Below are 27,168 nucleotides of genomic sequence, written 5' to 3' on the forward strand. Positions count from 1 at the left end.
TGCTGCATCTCCACGGTCAGCTAGGTAAGCCAGGAGTGCTCTGTCCCCATAACATTATCTCATACGGAGCCTCTGAAGTAGCGGCTTCATTATTTTCCAAAGCTTGGTGGAAGGTGCTTTAGGAAATTCTGTAATGGTTCATTATACCTATTAGAATGAATAGTCTCATCATAACAGTGAGGCATTTGACCATGAGGCAGAGACCTAGATTCCATGTGCTAGCTCTCCAACAACATGGAGCCATATGACCTTGGGGAAGTCATTTAACCCACTTACTCAGTTTCTCTACTTATAAACTGATGGTACTATCTAGAAATTATAAAGCACAGAGAATTGCTATTATATATGTAGCTGGAAATAATACTTTTATACAGTCAACAAAGCTGGCTTTAGATAGAAACATGCTGCCAACCTGCTGTATGTGACAAAAAAAATCACCTGCTTACGTATCAGTTTTTTAAAAAATCCTTGCTATACGTACTACACAGCCTATACACAGAAATAAATACATCTGCAATCTGACAATATCAAGTTAAAAGAAATCTTGATACAAGATTTAAAAAAAAAGAAAAACTAGCTAAAAGTTCTTGAATGCTCTTCTATATCATTATTTCATAACTAGAGGATGATAGTTTTGGTCAGAAGGATATTTTTAATTTTCTACTGCTAAGGAAATCTCTCAAGGATGTAAAAATATATTCTAGTTCAATGTACATCTTCACTATTAAAAGCAAAATTCAAATTTATTCAGAACCAAATTTATTCATATCCAAAATTGAAGCACCATTATTTAAAACATTTGAAATGTGGAAATTCTATAAAAATTAGTCTTAAACAGAACAAATCAGATAAAACTGTACACCAACACCTCTAGTAACAGTGTACCTCATATTTAAAACAAGGGACTAGTTCAGAGTCAATAACTTTATTAGAAAAAGATTAATACTAAAACTTTTCAATGACAGAGACAATCAAATTTGTAACAGAAAGTCAGAGATACTTTATTTTCACTTCTAAATCCAAAGGCTAGGTATAGCAGAGTTGTAAAAATGGAATCCCACTTAGTCTGATTCACACAAATACTAACGTTTAATCCCGTTTTCAAAGTCCAAGAATGAAAACTTGCAATTAAACACTGAGCAAGCCACATGTTAAGTAATATTTCTTAAAAAGTCTTAAAGAAAAAAATATGATACAGGACCTAAGTTTTCAGTGGCATATATATGCTATTAACACATGTTCTGAAATCTGGTAGGTCACATCAGTCCTGAATTAATTTTTAATTAAAAAAAAAAACAAACAACTAACTGAGCTTTATACTTTTTCTATGCCACTATAGTTTTCTTTCACCTCATTTTAATGTCGATCTTCATTTTATGTCGTTTTCAGTATTCTTCCAAAAATCTTCGAACAGTAGTCCTACAATGCAAAATTTGGGGAAAAATGATAATTAGACAACACATAAAAGGCAAATTTTTATGACTAAGTGTTGGCCCAGTCACTAACTGCTAATTAATATATGTATATGGATTGTTTGTATTCTTTTTAATTATCAAGGCATCAGTGCGGTCTTAAAGCCATGTGCCTGTGTATGCTTGCCTATGTGTGAATGGCTCACACACATAACACTATATTACTGTCCTAGACAAGGAATGCCATTGACAAATCAACTAATTGTACTTCCTTTCATTAGGAATATTTTATCCCATGCCACTAGCCCAAAGAATGAACAGTTCACAGGTTTTAAGAACTCTTATAAAACCTGAATTTAATAGTTCTTTAAAAACCCAAATTCATCCTATATGGTTGATCCGTTCTTTGTATTTCACAGATTGAAGGTGTCTGTCCTTACTATTCACTGCTGCTGTAAGTGTATCAGCCAGTGACTATTCCTGTGTATCTATGGAGGACTGCAAATTCTCCTACACAGTAGGAAATATTAAACACATACCTCTTAAAGACTTGAGAATTGCATTGAATGTAACAAGGCGAATAATATGAAGTGTTTATTGTATTTAAAATTCTTTAAAGATATCTAATTCTGGGCACCACTGCATCCCTACATACAGTTGAAAAAAAATTCCATTCTGTTAACATTTGATTTATAAGTTTTCACACAATACACAAAAAACCCCTCTGTGCTTCTTGTAAAGAACAAAAAGGATACACAACAGTTAAGCGTAAAGATCACAGGCAATAGCATTCAAACATGGATGTGGGTAGAGAAAGGAGTACCTGGCATGAGTACCTGCTTAGTTTGACTGAATCCTTGATTTTTAATTTGGCTTTTCATGGGCCGCTCACAACACCAACGCTGTGTGAGGTATGGTAGTCAGCTGCAATAATTCATAAACCCTACACTTCCATCAATCCAATGCTACTGGCTCTCGAGTTACAGAACAAACTGCATTAGAATGCAAGGCAATAAAGCAAAAAACTAGAAACATCCTTGACAAAGAAATACTAGCAGTTTAATTAAAACAAAGTAGTCCAACATGTGCCTCAGAAATATTTAAGTTTTTAAAGCATATGTCTCTGCCAATGTACCAACACAAGATGGACTTAATACCAAAAAGAAAAAAAAAACAGTTCAACCTTTTTATTAAAAAAAAAAAGAAATGACAGCAAAATCCCTAAAAAAAGGATAATTAACTTTTCAATGGCGACTATATTACAAACGTGGTCAATAATTTCCAAAGAGGCACACTAACGGGGGCACGAGTCTGCTACAAAATAGCTGAGACAAAACAATGTACCTCAAAATGTTTTGCAGGACTACACTGTCTTTTCCTTCAGAAGATGCTTTTGTATGTCTTCTTACTCGGCTTAGTTCCATCTTCATCTGTGCATACTTACGCTGCACTGTCAAACAGTAACAAAAAGCCCTAATCAAAGTGAGAAACAATACACTTACCTCTGTCTGATCTGAGGTCTTATCAGATCAGTTTTAATTGGACTGAGTGTCACCTTCAGATTTAATGTCTTCACTGGTCCCATTGACCTCATTCTTAGTATCACTTTCCTTTGATTCAGTGTTTGTGTCTTCACTCTGTTTTTCTCGACTACTGGACTTCACACTACTTTTTTTATCATCAGATCCCCTCTTTTCTGCCATAAAAGAAGACAGTGACCATGGATTTTAAAGCAAAATACAATACAGACATGACACTTAGAAAAGCGAAACAACTGAGAGATGAAAAGACAATCATTTCCCACAGACTGTAAGTAACACAGTTTGGTGAATCTATCAAAGGGATAAAATTTGCAATTTACAGAGGAGGAAGAGGGTACGATGGGGAATTAAGGGAAAACAAAAGGTAAAATAGTGGGCAAACTCCCTCAAATTGGTGAGACGCTATTAACTACAGGAACTCCAAATCACTGCACAATACAAAATTTGAAAGTAAATTTCATTTGTGATAAAGAACATACAAAAGAAACGGGCAAAAACTGCGTTCACATGAAGTAAATCACTAACTTAGGTAAAAATAGTAACTACAAAAGCAAAAAAAGCTGACAGGCATATTTCTCCAACTATTTTTAAATGTACAGGTTACATACATATGTATATTTGAATACCCAAGAGAGACAAGCCAATGAAAGAAAGGGGATCTTAAATCCCATTCCAAGTACTGAACTTCAGTGCTTTGCTAAGAAAAGTAATATATATGCCATCTGGGAGTTGTTTTTCCAAAAGGAGAAATTAAAATTCAACTCAGCTGCAAACAAAGAATGAAAAAAGTAAATCTCAACTTTTCCCCATTGTCTTTGGAATGGTGAAACCGACTAGAGGCAAAGAGTGGTACACAGAGCAAGCATATTCTAGATTTTTTTAGATCCAAGTATTGCCTACAAAAGACTTCTACAGAAACGTTAAAGCAAACTACAAACTTTCTGGAAGAATTATTTTTCCCCTTAAACCTTTAAGTTAAGAATAGCTGGGCTAGCAGAGTTGTTCATAAGACAGGAAGACATTTTAAGAGAAGCAGAACCCTCTACAGATTCTGGACAAAGCTGTTAAGACACAACATCAAATAACTGGCAATGAAAACAAAATAAGGCGGGGGGGGGGGGGGGGGGGGGGCACTCATTCAAGAGTGTAAGAATTGAAGATCTTATGTGAAGGAGCATGTTCAGTCCATAACACTTGCAGGATGCACGAAGCAACGTCCATGGAACTGACTGCAGGACTTGCTTCATGTCTATCTGTCCACTTATGGGAACTGTGCCAGTACAGTATGCTCTAACTGACCTTGTGGGAAAGTCCTCCCTTTGTGCCTTATGGGCTTCTCCGGTGCACAGGTAGCTTCAATGAGGAAGAGTCGTCTTGTTGCCCCGTAGAGGACTAGTAGTCAGTCCAATAATCTTATCTTCTGCCCTATGTAAATATGGTAGATCTTAATAGTCCTAAGGACATCCACAAAGTGTAGTGGATTTTAGGGCTATGGTTTAAAAAAGGAAAACTCTCTAGACAAAGAGAGCACCCTATACTGGTTGGTGGTAAGGACAGATTTGTGTGAGAAACCACTTTTCATTTGTGGAGTCAGATGAACTGCTTCCATCAGAGCACCTGGAGTAGTGAACTCCCTCTCACTCATTTGCTACAATCAAATGCTTGCTACTGCTCCGACGTGGCCTCAGAGTTCAAGCTTTCAGTCATCTGTATACCTGTGAGTGCCTGAATAGCTAGATGGCATGTTCAAAAGCCAGTAAATCATGACTTCTAAAAGAGATCCCAAAGTTTATGATAAATCTATAACGGCATATCCAATCTTTCAAGATGGACCTGATGCCGAGTTTTCTCTGAATCAAGTCTTCTCTCCTTCCTCCGCATCGCATCAGGAAAATCCTTGTTTATCCATAATCTAAACCAACGCAGCTTATTTTACTTAAAAGTTTTATTAAATTCCACAACGTCATCATTACAATTAGGATTACAGCTGAGCAACTCAGGACATCTTTTTTGCTCTCTCGAGAAACTACACTAACACACCTGTTTTGAGTCAGGCCAGCGCCATTTACTGCTCAACTTAATCCCAGATAGTCATGAAGGCTAGCTAGCTCTTGTCCCTGAGAACCAATCCAACTATGTCAAGTGACACGAATGATGGTACGGCAAAGAGCTTTAGTTCTCAAAGAGAAGTGACCGATTTGATCTGACACCTTATAACTGGCTCTTGAGGGTTGACCCGTCACCCCAAAATACATTGCACAGAAAATCTTGCAAAAAGGTTGAGTGAAACTTTCTTAAAACCAATGTAAAAATCAGTCAACGTTTTGTAGCAATTGTTTTTTGAAATGCAGAAGTAATTTCTGAACTTAAATGGTAAATACTAAAGTTCATGACAGTAGGTTTTAAAAATCATCCTTGTTTGCTACTTTTTAACATTTGCTCCATGTTGTAGAAAAGGGCAATATACGCAAATATTTTTAAAAGAGAAGGTGTACTTTTTAAGGAAAAATAAAAGCAGAAGATCAAAAAGTATGTCCACTGTTTGTGCTGCTGGTCCTCTAACTCAGTCTAGCCAAAACCTAGCCCTCAAAAACCCACAAAAAAACAAAAACTATACGATAGTTCCATAAAAGAAAATCAGAAATGACTATCAAATAAAGCCCAGCAGCACATATATTATGTTGGTGATCAAACATGAACACAGGCAGAACAGGATGGAACAAGCAGAGCCAAGAAAATTAGAAAATAGGTCCTTTCTCTCATTCCTAAAAACCATGCAAAGCAGAACAGCCCAGTCAATACAAAATGAAAGATGCTCAAAGAATCTGAAGAAAATGCAGAAAAGAGACCCTGATGATTGAAAGAATTATCTTTCAGTAAAGGCTAAGTTAAAAGATGACAATATCCTTGTGAAAACATGCCAAACACAAAATGAAAAGGTCCACTAATAGCGCGCAGTGAACCAGCTACTGGAACACCACAGAAAACCAAAGAAGAAAGGAGAGGGAAAACAGCATGTTGTTTCAATAGAAAAGATGGTTAAAACACATGTAAGCTATTCAACTTCTGTGACCTTAGAAGTTAATTACTGACTTAAATGAACACTGTACATGAGGACCAATACACATTTACTCTGTAAGACATATTATGGAACACTGCAGATTAAAAAAAAGGTTGCCAATAACCAAGTTAATAAATTCTACAGCCTAATAACCCTGAAAGATAATGCAATACTTGGAAGAATCTAGACGATAAAACTTCAGCTTATAAATTGAAAAATGTGGTTTTGACATGTACTAAGAAAAACATCAGGGTAACTGTCATTCTCACAAATCAGAGGAGAGGGGAAAATAATGCCTGCCTCTTAGTGAAGGACTTTGTTAAGGGAAAAGGAATAGAGCTTGACATGGAACTCTGTCTAGGGCCAAAGAAAAGTAAGTGGGGAGACAAGAGTGTGAAACAGTCTCTTACTGAATGAAATTCTCACACAAACTAACCTTTCTCCTTGGATTTTCCATCTTGCTCTCTGTCCCGGCTTTTGCTCCTGTGCTTATATGACTTTCGATCGCGGCTTTTTGATCTTCTTCTATCCCGACTACGAGATCTATGCTTTCTTTCTGATCTATCATGGCTTCTGCTTCTTCGTCGATCTCTACTTCTTAATTTAAAACAAAAGGAAAGCAACTTCAGCTGGTATTACAGTGAGGAAAAATCTTGAATTATATATTGAACAATTAACAAGATTAAGCAAAACTTACCCTTAAAAGGCAAATGGATAGAATCTACTACTAAAACATATTTATATTAGAAATCTTAACTGAAAATTACTGCAAATCTTTCTAACTTCAATTTTTCAAATATTGCTCACATAGTTATCACTGTGCTCTTTAAGACTCCTCTTCTTTAATCACAACTCTAATTAAAACGGTAAAATTTATTTTTTCATGTTTTTAAAGAATTAGTTACATGACATTTTAGTTCTTATATTGCGCTTGATGTTGTTCAAAGCAAAAGTAGGTAACCTTACTCAACATAACTAATAATTTAACTATCTTCTTAAAATCAATGAGAAGAGAAGCACTTAAGAGACCACCTGGGTACACTGACCTCCTAATAAGATAGCATCAAACCCCCTAATACTGGTGGGAAACTTGAAGACGGACTTGCTCTTACTGACTCAACTCTCATAATCCATCCTAGTGCTTAACAATACTTAAGAGCTTCCCAAGTTCCAAGGAATAACACTAGTAATTAATACTGTTTACTGCACGCTCACTACGTGCCGGGCACTGTCTCATGTGTTCTATGTACCTGCTTCGCCGTCTTTCTCTACTTCGTGATCTTTTGTGGTCCCGAGACCTGCTGCATCTTCGGTCAGAAGTTCGGCTTGAGTGCCGACTTCGGGAACGACTTCTCTTTCTTCTTTCTCTGTCTCTAGCCCTTTCCTTTTCTCTTTCTTCCTCTTCTCTTCGTCTCTTCCTTTCTCTTTCTTCCCTTTCTCTCTCCCGTTCTTTTTCTCTTTCTTCTCGTTCTTGCTTCTCCTTTTTTAAACGCTCATCACGATCAGGTTCTTCAGTTCTTTTTCTTAACTTTTCCTGAAGAAATTAGGTTTGATTTTTATATAACTATAACCTTAAAGACATTGTCAAACAACAGTTACCTAAGGGGAGGCATCTGCAGACCAACTTACGGAATCTGATGCCCTGAAAGGGAAATGCAGAAACTCCAACATCATGTATGAACACAAGAAACCATTACTTGACTAAATCCTAAGGAATATTCTTTCCCCCAAATTCCTGGCACTAAAGAGTGAAGAAAATACAGTGCTTTGATAATCTGATGAACAGCAAAATTTCCTATGTATTATCACTGCTTCAAATAATACACATCAGTAAAACATCAATGAGGTTTCTGTCTCTGTGTGATCATTTATTTGCCATAATAAAATATAACATGAGCTATAGCTAAAATACACGTTTAGAAGAAACTTACTTTTAATTCTTCTACAGTAGCTTTAATTTTGGCATAGCCCATGTGCTGTTTTCCCATCAAATGGTCATCTACCCGGGACTGGGCATCTCCTACTATCAAAAAAGCTCCACACACTTCACAAACTTCCATTTGTTTTTCTTGGGCAGCAAAACTTTCAATTGTCTGAAATGACAAATCAATTATTATAAGAATATCTGAGGAAGAGAGAATAAATAAATCCCCCCCAAAATACTTAATATTTAGAATAGATTTCTAATATTGTGAATTGCTACCTTCCATTTCCCCAAAGCCATAATACTGAGCAGCAACTGGTCATCTTTTAGAGAGAGGAAGCATGGCAACAGCAACCAACTTTCCATATCATCCAGGAAGTGTTGAGATCTCATCACTCAACTGCAACCGCTGAATTACCCACATCACCTTGAAAAAGTTAAACTACCTTTCAGAAAGCTACTTATTTTAGTCTGAATTCAGTTCTTACTTAGGTTCAATAGGCTAAAGGTGTGGCCTCCATATTAAAAATGCTTTTCAAAATTATTAGGGAAATTAACTCATTGAGTGTAATCTGAACATATCCTATTCAATATTTGAGAACCAATGATCAATTATATTCCACCATCAATATCCAAAACATGTATATTAGATTCTCTAATTAAAACAGGTAAGAAGGCAGAAGATATTTTAAGAGTATACTAATTTTGAGCTGAGGTAAATATGTACTGAGTAATTTATCATAACAAAAAATAAAATAAAACCCAGGAACAAATGAATACTTATGACCCAAGACATGGGTTGGGAAGGCAGCAGGTAGAGGTTTGTTTCTGTAAATGAAGTTTTATTGGAACAGTCCCACCCATTTGTTTATGTATTGTCTAAAGCTGCTTTATACATGATATAAAGGCAGAGCCTAGTAGCTGTCAGGGACCTTGTGGCCTGCAAACCTACAATATTTACTATGTGGCCCTTTAAGATAAAGCTGCTTGACTCTTGATTTAGGACGTCAGAAAATTGTTTACAAAGGTTCTCAAATAGGAATAGGTCCTACTAATTCACAGTGAACAGTATGGGTAAATCAAAATGAGGTTGCTACTTACCGAGGTTGTAGACCTAAGCAATTCTCTCTCTTCTTTTAACTGTTCAACTAATTTCATCATTCCCTGGGCTTCTTCTACTTTTCCTTCAGATCCTAATTCTTCAATCTAAGGGGGATAAAAAAAAGCAGTCAAGACTCCTTTCTAACCAAACTACCCAGGAACTCTCTTCCTCAAGCTTCACTTGCTTTCAGTGGTTGTTAAATGGAATTTTTGTTTGGTTTTGTTTACTGAAACCTCTGGGTTTAATTTACCCTTTTGATTTTTCACAACATTAATGAAGTATACTTGACATGCAATATAGACCGTACATTTTTAAGGAACATGATTTGCTAAGTTTTGACCCCATAAAACCAACACCATTATCTAAATAATGAACGCATCCCTTACCCCAAAAAGTTTCCTCCTGTCTCTTACATTGTACTATCTCCTCCCCAAGCACCCAATGATCTGCTTTCTGTTACTACAGATTAGTTTGCATTTTCTAGAATTTTATATACACGGAACCATCCACTTTTTATTCCTATTTTTTTTGGTCTGGCTTCTTTCACTCAGCCTAATTATCTTAAGATTCATTCATACTGTTACACGTAGTTAATTCCTTTTTATTATGGAGTAGTATTCCACTGCATGAATACATGACAATTTGTTTATTCATTTAGCTGTTGATAGACATTTGAGTTGTAGTTTTTTTAGGGTTTTTGCCTATTATGACTAAAGCTGCCACAAACATTGGTATACAACTCTTGTGTAAACTATATGTTTTGATTTCTCTTGGGTAAATATCTAGGAGAGGAATGGCTCATGGTGCATCTTTTAACTTTTTTAGAAACAGATAAATTGTTTTCCAAACTGGGTGTGCCATTTTAAATTCCATCAACAATATATGATAGTTCCAGTTTGCCCACATTTTCACTAACACTTGGTATGGGCAGTTTCTTTAATTTTAGCCATTCTAATAGGTATACAATAAGTATCTCACTGTGGTTTTATTCTGTATTTCCATAATGACTATGACACTGAGCACCTTTACATACACTTAACTGCCATCATTCTATCTTCTTTGGCTAAGTGTCTATTTCAAGTACTTTCTGACATTAATGCACACAATTCTCACCTGTTGCAGGAGTACATCAATTTTATCTGTCAGAACCTGAATTTTTTCTTCATTTTTGCCTGTTGGGCCAGCTGCCTATTGAAGACAATAAAAGGTATTTTCAACAAGTAAAAAAGAAATATTCAAACTCTCACATAAAATACATAATATTTGTATCTAATAGTTAAAATGTTGAATCACAAGGATAGTAACTCTATTATCTTCAATTTCTGTTCATCAATTACATATTTTGTCAGTTACCGATATTTAAGAGAAAAATCTTAAGATCAGCAAAATCAATATTATATTTACTAATAAAGTAATAAAGACTAAGAAAAATGAACGCCTTCTAAGTTTTAAATCATTCTAAAAGAACACAAAGTAATAAATGAACTTGAACACAAGTTTCAATATTAGGGAGGTCTCTGGGTCTCCAGAGAACAAGGACACTTTATAAAGGCTGTAAATTAACTTCATACTCACCCCAGAGGACTGCTGGTTTTGAGATAATGCCAAACGAGCATGGCCTCGTCTAATTCTACGTTCTACTTCTGCAAGTAAGCTCTGTAAGTATCGCAGAAAATCTCTCTCATAGCCAACTTTCATAAAACGAGAACTCTTCTCATACCTGATAAAAATGATAAACATGCAATATTTCCTGTCCAAATCTTTATCCATTACAACTCACACATTATATCTTAACTAGTCTCATGGACTGTTGCATTTAGGCTGAAGAGTAAACCAGGTGTATAAGTAACTTTCTGGTTGTCCCTCATCCCAGTAAATGGAAGGCAGTATTTAGCTTTATATGTGGTTAGGAGCACAGATTTTACAATCTGGGTGCTCAGACACCAGCTCTACCACTACAGTGGATCTGTGACCGTGGACCCAGGACAGGTCTCGTCTCGTCTATCAAATCAGGGCTGTTAAAAAGGCAAATGTGATTTTAAAAAAGAAAAAAATAAAAAAGCTTGGGCTTTATGCTTGGTATATAGTATGCACTTCTATGATGGCTATCAGTATCATTATTGAAGCTCTATGACTTTCTACCACCCCCAGGTAATGAATAGGACCTCCGCCAGACATTGATTTTACACTAATTCCAATTACTTCTTCAATAATGACTAGGGAGGAAAAAAATGACCAAAAAAAGGTAACTTACTGTTTTCGTAGATTTTCATCATGAATTTTTTCACATGGACCTGAAAAAAAAAGAATGAGAGATATGAATGTAGCAATTATTGGTGACATCAACAACCTTTTCTCTTGCCAAAAGTTTTTTTTAAAAAAAGGAAAAAACTTCCTTTTTAATCACTGAGTAGTCTGTAGACACCTAAACTGAGCCTACTGAATCATGAAGCAACATGCCCAAGTTAGGCACACGAAAACTGTTCACCTTCAAGATCAGTATAATGGAGAGCAACTACAATATGGTAAGAAAAGAGGGAGTGAGAGGAAAGAGAAAACTGTTCCTCACTGCCACTCATGAAAAGAACTAGGATGAGGGCAGACCACTGATCTGAACCACCGCTGACACTTTATTAATTTCAAGTATCTGCACATGAAGTCAAATAGTACAAGGCTAGCACCCTAGTCCTACCCCCTCCCACCTCCAAAAGGCAACCAATTTTAACCCTTTTACCTATTTCTAAATTCTATGCTTATTTTGCTTTTTCTTGGTTCATCTTAGACATTAAAATTTTAGGTTAAATAAACACTCAGTGTTTATATTCTGACTATGCAATACTATTAACTGCTGAGCCAAACAAAAGGTGCATTATAACAATTTTGATAAACTTCATACTTTTATTGTAATTTTTTCATTTGTTTAGTTTTCTATGGATCCATTTCCAAATTCCTCTCAAACACTAACTCAACTATAGAAACTATCTCAATACTAATTTCCCTCAAGATTCAAACTATACCAGATAATCAGCTTCATTTTCTTCCATAAGCTTTCTGTCCTGCTTCAGTCTGGGCTGCTTATTTCCTAAGCTCACTAATAGAGTTGTCTTCCTGAGAAATTCTTTTTCGGGTCTATATTGGATGCAGTTTACTGGATGTCGTTTTTCCTCCTTCTTGGGTTATGGCCATATCTTGGTGAAGTTTCCAGAGAAAAGGCTCATGGGAGATAAATTTGTTGAGACATTGCATGCCTGAAAAGGTCTTTTTTCACCCTCATACTTTGATGTTTGCCTATATAGCTAACCTAGGTAAAAATATTTTTTCACTCAGAATCCTGAGGGTGTTTCTCCCATGTCTTCAAGCTTTCAGTGTTGTTACTGACAAACCTGAGGCCACTGTGATTCATGATCCTGTGTGCCCCACCACCCCCATCCCTGGTGTTCTGAAATTTCACAACGGTGTGCCTTGGTATGGATCTTTTTTCACTTATTGTGCTAAGCACTTGAAGGACCCACTCAATCTAGAGACTAACATCCTTCAGTACTGCAAATTTTTCAATTTCTTCCCTTCTGTTTCCCCTACCTAGAACTCTTAATCAGCTATTAGAGCACTGGACTGATAGAGTTTTTTCTAATTTTAATCTTTTCGGTCCAATTACCCAATATTCCAACAAATTTCCTTGATTTTATTCTCAAAACTTTCCACTGATTTCAGATTTCTCCAGTTCTAATTTCCAAGAGCTCTTTTTGGTTTTTCAAAAATTCCCTTTTTATATAGCATCCTAATCTTCCTGTTATCCTCACTTTCTCTGAGGATACTAACTTTAGTTAAGACACAAATTTTTTCTTCTGCTTTCCCCATGATCTCTACTTCCACTAAATTCTTTTTTTCTGTTGGTTTTGTTAGTCTTTCGTGTCGAAGGTTTTCTTCAAATGTCTGACTGTTGTTCCTCGGCTGGCAAAACACTTCCAGTATCTGCCTAAAAGCTGGTATGCACAGGCAGTTTTGTCAACTAATGGGCTTTACCACAGGAAAATCAGGCAAGACTTTCTTTTAGGAGAGTCCCCAAGGGTCAGTACCTGTAGATCACTTCTCTGGAACTGTTCACTTTCTCTAAAGAATCCTCTTCTCTTCTGCCTGGGGAAAAACATCTGGCTGTATCCTTCTAGGAACAGGGCAGAGGAAGGGAATGGGAAAACCCCACTATTAAGAATACAGACTCATTTAATCTCTCTTATAGTCTCATTTTCACTCATTACTGCCCTGTGCAGTATCTAGGATCCCATTATCTAGACTTGTCCAGTCCTAATGTCCTCCTAATGCTCTAGGGCAAGCATTGTGCTTAATGAATTAAGTTCTCTTTGATGTTTCTAGAATGATACTAGTTATGTACCACCCATGGGAGAAGAAATAGTCAATTATATTTTTTGCATTTTGTGGTTCGGATGAACTAGAGTTTCTTTAGTCCAATTTCTCCAGAAAATTACCCTAGTCTCCTCAGGCGTAGGGTTGGGAGAGGCAGAATCACCAGATGCACAGGTCTTAAGAGTCTGACCACCTAGACTAGTTGTTCTCAAGAGGGGGCAACTCTGCCCCCCAGAGACATGTGGCAATGCCTGGAGGGGATTACAACTGCAGGGGGTTACTGGCCTATCTAGTGGGTAGAGACCACGGATGCTGCTAAACATCCTACAATGCACACGATGGACCCCTAAAACACAAAATTATCCAGCTCAAAAGGTCAAATGTTAAGGCTGAGAAACCATGAACTAGACTAATTTCTCGTAATTTCATCCCCATGACTCAACTTTGCCTTCTCTGATCCCTGGTGCCTCCAAACCCTGAGCCTGCCCAGGGTTCTACTGATCAAACATTCACTTCTGTGTAATATCCCCTTCTGCAGGCTTTTAGGGTACAGGTTTCTCTGCTCTGTTGAGTTTGCTGCTACTCTTCCATCCACTTGTTATCTTCCAAACATTTGTTGACATGTCTAATGTTAGCTCCTCTTCCAATTACACCTTCTTTTTTTTTTACACTTTCATTTTATTGGAGGGGTTTTGGGACGTAGTGGAAATAGACACGTATGTTCAATTAAGCCACCATGTTTAATTAGACTGGCATTTATTTATTACAAAAAGCTAATCCAGGAAAGAAATTACTTTATCAACAAAGCTTTAAGAGAAAACTGCTTTTCAGAATCATAAAGTACTAGTTTTCCTTAATCATAAATTTGATAAAGTTACACAGAAAATTTACTTACCAAGATCAGAACGAGTGTTTGTGAACAATTCCGCAGGACAAAAACCACAGAGATAATATTTACAAACCTAGTGAAGAAAAACAAAGGTACTTGTTGTTGTTGTTGTTCTGGTGAGGAAGATTGGCCCTGAACTAACATCTGTTGCCAATCTTTTTTTTTTTTTTGCTTGAGGAAGATTGTCCCTGAGCTAACATCTGTACCAACCTTCCTATATTTTGTATGTGGGACACCACCACAACGTCGCTTGACGAGCTGTGTGTAGGTCCACACCCAGGATCCAAACCAGCAAACTCTGGGTTGCCAAAGCAAAGTCCTCAAATTTAACCACTACACCACTGGGCCAGCCCCAAGGTACTTGACTTTTTAAAATTGTTCAGTTTTAAAACCATATTGGAAAAGGGTGCCAAATAACTATTTTATCATTTCTTGGTCTTCATCTTTCAATCAAGTATAAGAACAATCTCATTTGTTAAACCATATTAGTTAGGTAAATTAGTGACTTTCAGACTCCTGGATTTCAGTAAAATATGTACATGACTGAAAGATTTACCAGCATTTTCTACCTTCTTTTAACTACTGCCCCTTTCCCATAGCAACAACAAATATGACATCCAGAAGAAAGGAAAATGTTTATTTTCATTTAAAAACAAAACACATCGCACTGTTCTTATCGCTCTAACTTTGTTAAAAGACCAGAACCAATTTACAGATTAGGATTTGGGAATCATTATCTAAATTACAAATAATATTCATTTAAAGCAATTTCGTTCACTATTTTCACTTAAGAGATCCTTTAACAGGCTCTAAAACGTATTGGATATTTTCATACACGCCAGTACTTTACCAAATGGTATGGGGGGAAAACTATTAACATGAAATCGACTTTTAATTTTCTTCCATTGGTAGTTCTGTAACTCCTTCATATATATTCCAAGACCTCTCTATCCTATATTTAATTCTACAACACTGCAAACCAAAACTTGTAGGTGAAACTTCAAAATATCTTCCTTTCTTCACGTACTAAAGACTTCATTGTTACTGGGTAGATTATCAATGTACAGTCACGTGCCACATAACAACATTGCGGTCACCAATGGACCACCTATACAACAGTGGTCCCCTAAGATTAGCACCATATAGCCTAGGTGTGTAGCAGGCTAGACCAGATAGGTTTGTGTAAGTGCACTCTATGATGTTCACACAATGACAAAACCACCTAATAAATGCATTTCTCAGAACATATCCCACTGTTAGATAATGCACAACTGTGCAACTATGACATATGAAAAAAGAGAGATGTTAAATTTAAGACTGAATGAGAGTTCTTTCTAGACACTTAGTACTGGATGTTAAATCTACAATAGATTGTTTTCTGCCTCAAAGGTCAATTATTTTATGCTTGTCTGAAGCAATGTGGTTCCATAAGCTGAGTCCAGAGGAATTAAGGTCATGAAAAACAAAAATGACTGTCTGATCAACAGATTTAGTTGTTTTTTCTTTTTGCTGAAGAAGATTAGCCCTAAGCCAACATCTGTGCCAACCTTCCTTCACTTTATATGGGGGTTGCCACGACAGCATGACTGATGAGTGGTGTAGGTCCGTGCTGGGGATCCAAACCCATGAATCTGAGCCGCTGAAACGGAGCACACTGAACTTAACCACTATGCCACAGGGTTGGCCCCTCAACAAATTTAGTCTTATATCAATATTATCCTGTTATATATAGCCATACATCATAGTATGTACTATTTTCTTTAGAAGTTCTTCTCATACTTCATTTCTAAGATTACTCTTTGCAACTTAAAAATCATTCTTACAAATTATGTTTTTAAAAGGCTCTGTATGCTCAAATGGTCAATGTCTTTCCAAATTATTTCCAAACTTCCAATGGTCATAAGAAATGTTTAAAAATGGTACATACTTTTCTAACTATTAAAAAGTATGATTTGTTAAACCTTGCATCCACTTTAAGTGTATCACAATAAAATATCAACGCAAATACTCAATTTTAAAAAATATTTAAGGGGCTGGCCCGGTGGTGCAGCAGTTAAGTGCACACGTCCTGCTTCTCGGCGGCGTGGAGTTCACTGGTTTGGATCCGGGTGCAGACATGGCACCACTCGACAGGCCATGCTGTGGTAGGCGTCCCACATATAAAATAGAGGAAGATGGGCACGGACATTAGTTCAGGGCCAGTCTTCCTCAGCAAAAAAGAGGAGGATTGGCAGCAGTGAGCTCAGGGCTAATCTTCCTCAAAAAATAAAATAAAACAAAACAAATAAATAAATAAAAAATATTTAAGAATCTCTTATTTGGGGGAGTGAGGACAGAGACAAAGAGTATGCCACTTACTGTTCAGACTATTAACCCTAGTTCCAAGGGCCCAAAAATTATTTAACAAGTTTCCCACAACTGTAATAGCTATCTGTAATAGCTTAGTAATAGTTATTGCCAGCATTCAGTGCTATTTATAGCTACAAATTGTATGGTTATATAATAATTTAAAAACTAAATTTAGTGTGCACCCCTCATAGGTATGAAACTTTACTACCTCTGTGCATTTTACTTTCACTTACTTATCAAAGTTTATTTTAATCTCTATTCCCATGTTTACAGAAGTATATTCTAGGGTTTTGGAGTGGATTCTATCTAAAGACTGATTTTACTGTTTTCAATAGGGCTTTTATTGTCATAACTAATAAACATAAGACTACTTGTTCCTTCTGTTTAAACTGGGCCAATCTCCATGATCCTCAAAAAGGCTCATCATTGAAACAAAAGGAATACACATCTCCATGGTCCCTTCTGACTGTGAAATATAAGCAAATACAAACTTCAAACATTTCTAGGAAAGAAATCATATAATTATTTTTGGTAATGAAATACCAACATAGGACTTATAGTACTTATCAAATCTTAGTTTTAATAACACTTATCACTGGATCTGACTGGGGGCTTTACCATATATTGTGTGACTTAACGTTCTGTAAAACTGATTACTACTAGCTTCAAGGTTTGTCATAAAATGTCTAATAAATGTTATTTTTTAAAACTAAAATACCTCTGATTTTCTAGAGCTATTTAAAGTTTTTTTTAAAGATTTTCTTTTTCCTTTTTCTCCCCAAAGCCCCTCAGTACATAGTTGTGTATTTTTAGCTGTGGGTCCTTCTAGTTGTGGCATGTGGGACGTCACCTCAGCATGCCTTGATAAGCAGTGCTGTGTCTGCGCCCAGGATTCGAACCAATGAAACCCTGGGCCACCGAAGCAGAGCACACAAACTTAACCACTTGGCCACGGGGCTGGACCCTATTTAAAGTTTTATTTACATGAATAAGGCTTTCCAAAAGGTAGGAGGTTCTAAGTGATCAAAACTCTAAATCTAAATGTACTACATCAGTTTTTCAATAAAATATACGAATGAACACACTCTTAAATCTAATAGGTACTGAATGGGACTTTAATTTAAAATGGGTTTGAATTTTAAAAAGTGGAAAATGTCATCTCAACAATCATGTAACACTATGTGCTAAAACCGATGCTGGAAATACAAGAACGAATAAGACCCACTCCTCAAAAAGCTTAGTCTAGGGGCTGGCCCCAGTGGCCGAGTGGTTAAGTTTGTGGGCTCTGCTGCAGGCGACCCAGTGTTTCGTTGGTTCGAATCCTGGGCGCGGACATGGCACTGCTCATCAAACCACGCTCAGGCAGCGTCCCACATGCCACAACTAGAAGGACCCACAATGAAGAATATACAACTATGTACCGGGGAGCTTTGGGGAGAAAAAGGAAAAAAATAAAATCTTTAAAAAAAAAAAAAAGCTTAGTCTAGTAGAAGACAGAACAGAAACAGAAACCAAAAAATAGAGTGTACTAGTATTTACATGCAACTCTAGAAACAAAAGGAAATTAGTTTAGTCAGGAATATCAAGTCATCACAGATGGTGAAGCTTGAACTGGTTCTTAGTTCAGAAGTGGAAAGGTTGCAAGACATTCTAGGTATAAGGAAACGTGAGAAGACGGACAACAGAGTATGCAACAGGCAAGTGTAGACAGGTACACTTGGAGAGGCAACAAAATGCGGAGTCTGAATCCTGGCCGCCACTTATCCACTATAGAATATAGACTGTAATGCTCCTTGATTTCCTCATATAAAAAAAGGAGACAATGGGGGCTGGCCCCATGGCCAAGTGGTTAAGTTTGCATGCTCCACTTTGGCGGCCCAGGGTTTTGCCAGTGCAGATCCTGGGCGCAGACATGGCACTGCTCATCAGGCCATGCTGAGGCGGTGTCCCGCAAGGCACAACCAGGACCCACAACTGGAATGTACAACTATGTACTGGGGGACTTTGGCTAGGAGACGTAGTAAGAAAAAAAAGGAGACAACAAATATACTTCATAGTGGGACTGTGAAATTTAAACTTTATGTTAAATTGGGAGAAGCGGGCAAATTTTTAAAATACTACCCAGTACTTTTTCAAAAATGTTTTTAGGGGCTGGCCCCGTGGCCAAGTGGTTAACTTCGCATGCTCCGCTTCAGCGGCCCAGGGTTTCATGGGTTCGGATCCTGGGCATGACCTAGCACTGCTCATCACGCCACGCTAGGGCAGCATCCCACATGGCAGAGCCAGAAGGACCTACAACTATGTACTGGGAGGCTTGGGGGTGGAGAAGAAGGGGAAGAAAAAAGATTGGCAACAGATGGTGCCAATCTTTCCCCACCACCCCCAAATCCCCCCAGTACATGGTTGTATATTTTAGTTGTGGGTCCTTCTGGTTGTGGCATGTGGGACACCGCCTCAGCATGGCCTGATGAGCGGTGCCATGTCTGCGCCCAGGATCTGAACTGGTGAAACCCTGGGCCACCCCAGTGGAGCACACGATCTTAACCACTCGGTCACAGGGCCAGTCCCTCAGGTGCCAATCTTTAAAAAAAAAGAAAAAAGTTTTTAGGCACTATGTAGACCTTATAAGACATGCCATGCCTGCCTGTGGATTAATGAGATGATCCCTGTAGCTTAGTCCAATCAACCCACTTGAGTCCAGAAAACACATGACCTGCTTGGAAGGCATCTAGCTACTTATAGAATCCAGATTAGAACCCATTTTCCTAATGCGGTTTTGTGTGCTCTTTACACACTTCAACTCTCCTTAAGAAACTGCTGTAACGTGACAGTACATCAAGGTGTTTGTTACTCTATCCAATCAGCTCTAGCCACTTAGACAGCTTCTTTTAACCCTCCCCAGGGATTGCGGCTGTTCAACTAAAAATATTAACACTTAGTCTTTTATTCAGTAAGTCTTTACTAAATGTCTATCAAAACCCTAATAATCTGATAACCAAAGGTGGGAGGAGTAGCAACAAAGGGGTGGTGGTGGAGGCCAGAATTCTCACAAGGTAATTGTGATTTATCCCTTGATAAATTTAAGGCAACACCAGTGACCAGAAGAGTTCAACCTCAATAGCAGGCTTTTCACTATCAGTTAAGAGAATGGAGAAACACAATCCTGGAAATCTAACTAGAAAAATTTTTTATTTTTATTTTTTTGCAGGGGAAGAGTCTCCCTACGCTAACATCTATGCCAATCTTCCTCCTTTTTTCTTCCCCCTCAAAGCTCCAGCAGACAGTTGTGTACAGTTCTAAGCTCCTCTAGTTCTATGTAAGTGGTGTGGTTTTGCACCCAGGAACCGAACCCGGGCCGCTGAAGTGGGGTGCACCAAACTCTAACCACTAGGCCATCAGGGCTGGCTCGTGACTAGAAAATTTTAATTGCAAGTTTCCACCATATTAAAGTCAAATTGTCAAAATTTAAGGCAATATTTGTTGTTATATACAGTGTTGGGAAAATGACACTCCAAACAATACTAGAGGGCTATGGGACAACTTGGCAGCATCCACCAAAATGTAAAATGTGCATTTAACTTAGTCATTGTCTTTCCAGGAACCAATACTACAAGTGACTCAGCTACATGTACTACAACGTTCACTGCAGCTTGGTTGGTAACGGCAAAAGAATTAGACATAATGTACACACCCAGCAGAAAACAAATCGTTAAATAAATTAAGGTAGATTTATATGTACCAACAAGGAAAGAGTTCAGAGTTTAAGTCAAAGTTGTAAAATACATATTATATTTATATATTAGACCCTATTAACAACTTTCACTCATATGTATATATGCGTATGTGTCTGTAAATTATTAGGAAAGATTTGAAAACACACAGAGCAATTTTTATGTTTTTCAGGGGGATTTGGCAATGGAGAGGAGAGGCAAAAACAGATTTTCACTGTTTATCCCTATGTTAAATTCTAACCTTTTATATAGTAACCACGTTTACTTCTGTAAAAAGTAATTTTAACGGTTCTAAACTCAGAGGGAAAATATAAAACAGCAAAATCAATTCCCAATATATTAATGGAATCAATCTTTAAATGAGACATTATTTAATGTGAAGAAGACTTACGCATTTTGGGGGGTTTAAGTAAGTATAAATATTTAACTAAGAAAATGCTGACTTACAGCTTTTTATTTTCATCTTTTTTTTTTTTCCCTGAGGAAGATTAGCCCTGAGCTAACATTTGCCAATCCTCCTCTTTTTGCTGAGGAAGACTGGCCCTGAGCTAACATCTGCGCCCACCTTCCTCTACTTTATATATGGGACGCCTACCATAGCATGGCTTGCCAAGCGGTACCATGTCCCCACCCGGGATCCGAACTGGCGAACCCTGGGCTGCCCAAGTGGAACACGAGAACTTAACCAATGCGCCACCGGGCCGGCCCCAGACTTACAGTTTTTAACAAAAACAGACCCATTTTTTAATGCATTCACTTCTTCAAGGCACCATTAATTCTGGTCATCAATTTAAACTACTACCAATCACAAAAGTGCACTAAGAGTATCTCATTGACTTTTATCTTTCTATATCTACTTGAACCCAACAGTAAGCAATATAATTCCCGCTTAAGCTAATCAAGTATTTTCAATGCTGTCTGCATTACTTTTGTTAAACTGCTTTCCCCAAATCAGTTGAATGTTTAGCTGTTTCTCACTCTAATGGTTAGGTCAGCTATTTATCATTTACAAATAGTAAAGAATTCAAATCAGTAAATCACATATAAACGTCTTTACAGACACCAACAAATATAGGTCCCTACCTAAAATCCTGTGGATGCCTTAAAGAGCTTCTTTTGGTATTCTAAGTTACTAACCACTCTGGATAGGTATTTGGTTCCACCAGACACCAAGTTCCATTTTATAAACAAGTCATAAACATAATGTATTTATTCAATGTCTATTTCTGATAATCTAAATACTGGCATTTTAAATTCATCATGGTGGCAACAGTAAATCTGATCCTTGACAAGAACTTCACTTCAGCTGTCATGTACATTTTTTCATTTAAAATCCGAGAATTTCCAGAAACTTTATTGATGGGGAAAAAAAGAATACCTTTCAACGTGTAGTCTTTAGTCACTTCCATTAATAGTTTAACTTTGACTACAACAGGCTAGATAGAAGTAATGTTTCTGGGGCCGGCACGGCGGCTCAGCCGTTAAGTTCTCACGTTATGCTTCAGGGCCCAAGTTTTGCTGGTTTGAATCCCAGGTGCGGAGCCATTCAAGCCATGCTGTGGTAGGCGTCCCAGATAAAAAAAGCGGAGGAAGATGGGCAGGGATGTTAGCTCAGGGCCAGTCTTCCTCAGCCAAAAGAAGAGGATTGGCAGTGGATGTTAGCTCAGGGCTAATCTTCCTCAAAAATAAATAAGTAGGAAAAAAAAGCAGCAATGTTTCTTTTTAGCTAAAAGAACTGAATTCGTGTTTCAAAAAAAAGACAAACCCCAAAAGAAAAAATTTTAATATAACAATTTATAACAAAAAGAGCCAGTCCCTCATAACATATACTATGTTTCAGCTATATCAGGACCACACTTTCTATAATCATTCATTTCCATGCCTTTTATATTACATATACCTTTGCAGTCATGGTTCACTCTCCTTGCCCACACAAACTTTTGGTAAAATTTTAATCAATTTTCCACAGGAGCCAGAGAGTAAACATCTCTCTCCTGCCTAGAAGCTTTCAACTGTTTCCCAATGTAATTTAGTCCCAACTTCTAACAAGATTTATAAAAACCATTCAAAACCAGGTTCCTGCCCATCCATCCACATGCCCCCTTCCCCAACAAAAGCAACCACGGGCTCCAGGTAATAACACTACTTACAATTCCTCAGGCTTACTTTTTCTCCAGCCTCCAGTAACATGTCTTCTCTCCCACTCCCTCTGGCTAATTCCTACTAATCCTTTAGGTCCCAGTATTTAAGGGTCACTTGAAGAGGCCTTTCTCAAGTACCCCAGGCTGAGTTAGGAGCCCCTCTCAAGTGTACTTTTCAAGACCCCACACTTTTCTCCACTGTGGCACTTATCACATTGTGTTATGAAAGCACATCTACTCCTTCCTATCTGCCACCAGACTGATGGTTCTCTCAGGCTAAGTGCTGTTATCTATACTATTCTATCTACCATAAAAGTGAAACATTTTTGTTGAATAAATGAATACAGGAATTTCCCCAAGTTACAAGAAATGAGAAAATTAAACATATTTCATAAAACAATGAAGCACTGTATTACTAACTTAAACTACTTTCTCCCCTAGCAAGCAGTAGTGAAGAAATCAAATCTAATGATATATATACATACATAAACACACATTTTTCCTAAAGCAATCAAATATTAAGGAAATGTCCCTACAGCATATACAGGAAATAATATTGGCCATGTGTTGATACTGTTGTACTGGGGTATGGGCACAAGGAGAGTTCATTATACTATTCATTCACCTTGTTTGTTTTGGGGTGAAAAAACAAACAGCAGTCATATGCACATATAACACACAGACTGCTGACAATTACCATGTACCATAGAGTAAGGTAGGAAACGCCTATACTTCTGACAGAAAGAACATTTTGGTGGCTCTGAATTAAAACCAGTAAAATATTTATAGATGTCATGCGCTATAATTATTAATTTTTTGCTTCCAATTTTCCTTCCCAAACTCTGAATCCCTTTTTTACATGTAAAAACAAAAATGTTCACAAGTAAAAACATGGACAGAAGCCTTAACTGTTTTTTTCTTTTCTAAACAACTGTCAGCATCAATGACAGTATTTCCTAACATTCTTAAGATTTTAGAAAATAACATTTAGTTCAATTACCTTCATAAATTATTAAACCTTCACTGAACAGGGCATACCTGAATTTGATTAATGATGAAGGAAACTTCATTTTAAGGATTATTAGAATCAGAGTTAAGTCAACAGTAAAATAATTTCACTTTCGGGTTGAAAAAGTAAAAACCTCAATTTGAACTACAAAATTCCTGTTCTCTTATATAAATAATAATAAAAGCTCCAGACCAGACTTTACAATTCCCTACAATGTGAACTATTCAGGTAATTACAAGGCTACCAAATGCCTTCTCTGGCAAACACTGAAATCTTCCCATGTGGACACTAACTGAAAGGTGCTCACACTAGGCAGTTAAAAATCATATGCTTTCCTCATGACTGTGGTTGTTTAGGATTAACAAAGCAAAGCAGAGCAAACCAACCAACTGTTTGATGCAAAAATAGTAATAATCTCAAGGAAATGTAAAATAACAATAACCCAGGCAGAAGGGTGTCTCAATGAATCCTTTGAGCAGTAATAAAGCTGGTTTGACTTTAGCCGAAAACTACTTTCTCCAGATCCAGAGGTAGCAATCTGCAAAGAAGCTGGAAATGCCTGTAAAGTACTAATCCCAATAAAGCACTTTCGGACATTGAGCCTTGAGAGTATTTACATATAGCCTTATTATGAATAAACAAAAGGTCGATAATTTGCACCACAGGTGTATCCTTCACTTAAAAACGAGTTCCCCAACTCTCACAATTAAAAAGCCAGGACTAATCATGTGATCAGAAAGCAGTAGCTCACAAGCTTTAAAAGGTGGTGAGGCCATTTTTTTAAAAATGCAGCTTTCAGGGGCCTTCCCCCAGACTGACCTACTCCCTCTAGGGAGTGAAGTAAAGAAATCTGCATTTAAAACAAATTCCACAGGTCGGTCAGATACAGACACTCTGGAACTACTTTTAACACTAAGGTAAGTTTCCATTTCAACTGTTAAACAAAAGGACCCCACCCAGCTGAAATAGCCTTTCCCATTTAGTGCCAAGTGTGCCAAAGAAAAATTTCCAGATAGAATAGGAATGCAAAAATATTTTGAAATATCAGGTTACAGCGATAGTGAAATCCTTACACTATATGCTGGGGGGTTGTACATTTCTCCACTAACAGCCAACAGTATTAGAATATGTAAACGACCCGGAAGTGATGGCAAGAGCTTCCCCAGCTTTATCCTGACTTACTTAGATGAGGCCATACACTTTGTTCCTGGTCAACACCAACCTTCTCCCTGAAGACATGAATCTGAAACACCAGCAACTGACTTTTTCAAATCCCTGAACCTAGAATGAAGTGAAATCTGTCATTAAACGCATAAGATATTGTGGTGACAAGCACCAAAAGTTTAAATCAGTGAGAAGCACTAAAACAGAAGGGAAAGCAGATTTATTACAGCTGAGATGACATAAAAACCTAAGTTGCTATTCTGAGAGCCTCACTGCTAATGTTATAAACCCGTCACATATAATGCAATGTGGCAATAAAATACCATCAGGAAACCAGTTTCTTCACAACACGTGTTCAAAACCAAGGAAGAACAAACAGGTGCTGCCGTTAATGAGCAGGCAATCAAATGCCATTTTCTCTTTAATACAAAATAGATAAATACCCTATCTGTACATCAACTGGATCTTAACTTTTTTTTTTTTTTTGCAAAGCTTAGAGGGAAAGACTACCGAGTTAAGTGGTAAAGGAAAAATTTACTTCATTGTTGCAAAGAAATGCCTAGAAAGGAAAGACGGTCAAGACATGCAGCAAAGTTACTGTCTCTTCTGACACGTGGGGGAAAAAACCCAAACGTTAAAAAAAAAACAAAACACTTTTAAAAAGCTTCAACTCTCGACGTCAATGACAAAACGCGTGAATTTGACTCCACACAATGAATTCTACCATTAACACTTCATAGTACTTTGCAATCAGGTTGCACCCCAACGCTTTAGCCAAACACGTTATTTTTTAAGGTAGATAGGACTCATCTAGCACCAACGTGTTTCCCTGCACTGCAAAAGAGAAATTTCACTCTAACCACAGCCTATGTTTAAAGAGACGAAGCAATTTCTTTAAAAAGTCTATTTGCCTACTTCTTCGTACTTTCATTAGCAACTGCCTTTAAATGACCACGTTGTTTAGTGACAAGCGCAAGACAAGTAAGACTAAATTCTGCACCTGTTCTTCAGGTGAGACCTAAAATAAACGTTACACTGCATGTTCAAAACACTCGAAATACATTACGGTCATTTGCACAGACCTGGCTTCAGAGAAGCGGGGAAAGTACACAGGCCTACAAAGATTAGGTTGAGGCTCGCCCCTTTAACTTGCCAAGAGACCCCGGGTGAGCGCCCCCAAACGGGGTTTACAACAGTTACCCTTACTCACAGGGTCAAGAGGATCACATGAGTTTTACTGGAAGAAAACGCCTGGACGGCCCTCTCCACGCAGGGCTTCCTACAACGTACTGCAGACAAACAATACTTGTAAACCATCACGGCAAACCCTACCAAGTTAGGATCCTCTATTTAAAATCTTATTTCCCCACCGAAACGTCGAAACGAAACTATTCCTGAAATAATACACTGCCACAATTTTTTACCACTAATCCTGGCCACAAATTTCAGTTTAAATACGCCGCTCAACCCAAATAACGGAAGAATGTGGCCTTTCCCCTATTTCCCGAGGTGAAAACACTGCAGCCTCCAGACGTAGTAAAATACTCCTTCCTCTCCCGCGTTTCCCCGCCTCAGGAAGGTGCTCCTCGGTGCTAGTGAGGCCCCCTTTGGCTTCCTCGATACTAAAACAACAACAACCACAACCACCACCCATCCCTCATCCCTGGATTCGGGCGGACTCCTCCCTCCCGGGCGGCCTCCCGCCTTCCCCGGGCCACGGGGTCAGACACCCGGCCCCGGCGCGGCCCCAAATCGCGCCGCGGGCCCGGCGGCCCAGCCCGCGCCCTCCCCGCCCCTCCCCCACGGCGCCCGGGCACAGGCCCAAAGCCCGCGGGACTTACGCTCTCGTGGTCCCACCGCACGTTGCTGCGCTTCTCGTCCGGGGCGAGGTTTCGGTCTCGGCCCATTAACTCATCCAGCAATTGCGCGGCCGAAATCATGGTGCTTTCCTCGGGCGGCTGCTCCCACCAGCCCTGGCACCCGCCAAAAAAAACGCCGGCGACACCGCCGCCAACCCCTCCGGCCCACTCGCAGGCCGAAAACCCTCCTCTAAAGAGGAGCCGACAAGACAAAATGGCCGCCGCGCGGGCGCCTTCCCAGCATGCCACGCGCGCGCGTGCGCCCGCGGGGACACGCCCAGGCCTGGGAGGCGAGGTGGGCCCGCGGCCGCCAGCCCGGGGGCGGGGCCTGCCGAGGCTGGGCCCGGACTCCGCCCCTGCCGGGTTGTACCGCCCCTGTCCGCGCCAGGCGGGACCAGAGGCTACACCGCGCGGTGACGCCGCCCGCCTGGCCCCCAAGCGCCCGTCTCCCCGAGATCTTTCACGGGGAGAAATGGGAGCCTACGGCGTGAAGCTTCGACATCGCTCCGAAATGGGGAAAAGCACAGTGTATCCCTTTGTCCCACGCGGTGCACTCGATGCCATCTTCCAGTGGAGAATGACGATCAGCGCTCATTCCGTGTGCCGACACCATTTTCCCAGTCA

At 38.6% G+C, this 27,168-nt stretch overlaps 1 protein-coding gene across 9 annotated transcripts; it reads right to left on the reverse strand.

Annotated features, from left to right (window-relative positions):
- Positions 1 to 909: 909 nt before the first annotated feature.
- LUC7L3 (LUC7 like 3 pre-mRNA splicing factor) lies at positions 910 to 26,771 on the reverse strand. Of its 9 annotated transcripts, none has more exons than XM_046675610.1 (12): positions 26,527 to 26,768; positions 14,298 to 14,364; positions 11,295 to 11,334; positions 10,616 to 10,760; positions 10,154 to 10,228; positions 9,040 to 9,144; positions 7,946 to 8,107; positions 7,265 to 7,548; positions 6,451 to 6,611; positions 2,968 to 3,108; positions 2,757 to 2,862; positions 910 to 1,419 (listed from the first exon to the last, which is right to left on the reverse strand). In XM_046675610.1, exons 1-12 carry the CDS (start codon positions 26,623 to 26,625, stop codon positions 1,386 to 1,388), a joined length of 1,419 nt encoding a protein of 472 aa, XP_046531566.1. In that variant the 5' UTR covers positions 26,626 to 26,768; the 3' UTR covers positions 910 to 1,385. The 9 variants fall into 9 exon arrangements, with proteins under 9 accessions (XP_046531566.1, XP_046531567.1, XP_046531573.1 ...); XM_046675611.1 differs by having other exon boundaries at positions 910 to 2,314; XM_046675617.1 differs by adding an exon at positions 13,117 to 13,202 and having other exon boundaries at positions 910 to 2,862; positions 26,527 to 26,601.
- Positions 26,772 to 27,168: the final 397 nt, after the last annotated feature.

This window comes from Equus quagga, chromosome 11 (genome assembly GCF_021613505.1).
Source record: "Equus quagga isolate Etosha38 chromosome 11, UCLA_HA_Equagga_1.0, whole genome shotgun sequence".
In the NCBI taxonomy this organism is placed as follows: domain Eukaryota; kingdom Metazoa; phylum Chordata; class Mammalia; order Perissodactyla; family Equidae; genus Equus; species Equus quagga.

Bases quoted from the DNA above. Each gene is read 5' to 3' on its own strand.
- LUC7L3 (XM_046675609.1), bottom strand. From the start codon at position 26,625: ATGATTTCGGCCGCGCAATTGCTGGATGAGTTAATGGGCCGAGACCGA. The intron at 9,145-10,153 runs GTGAGAATTGTG...TATCCCCCTTAG, and splicing joins TTGATGTACTCCTGCAACAG to ATTGAAGAATTAGGATCTGA. The intron at 8,108-9,039 runs GTAAGTAGCAAC...TTGTCATTTCAG, and splicing joins TGCTTAGGTCTACAACCTCG to ACAATTGAAAGTTTTGCTGC.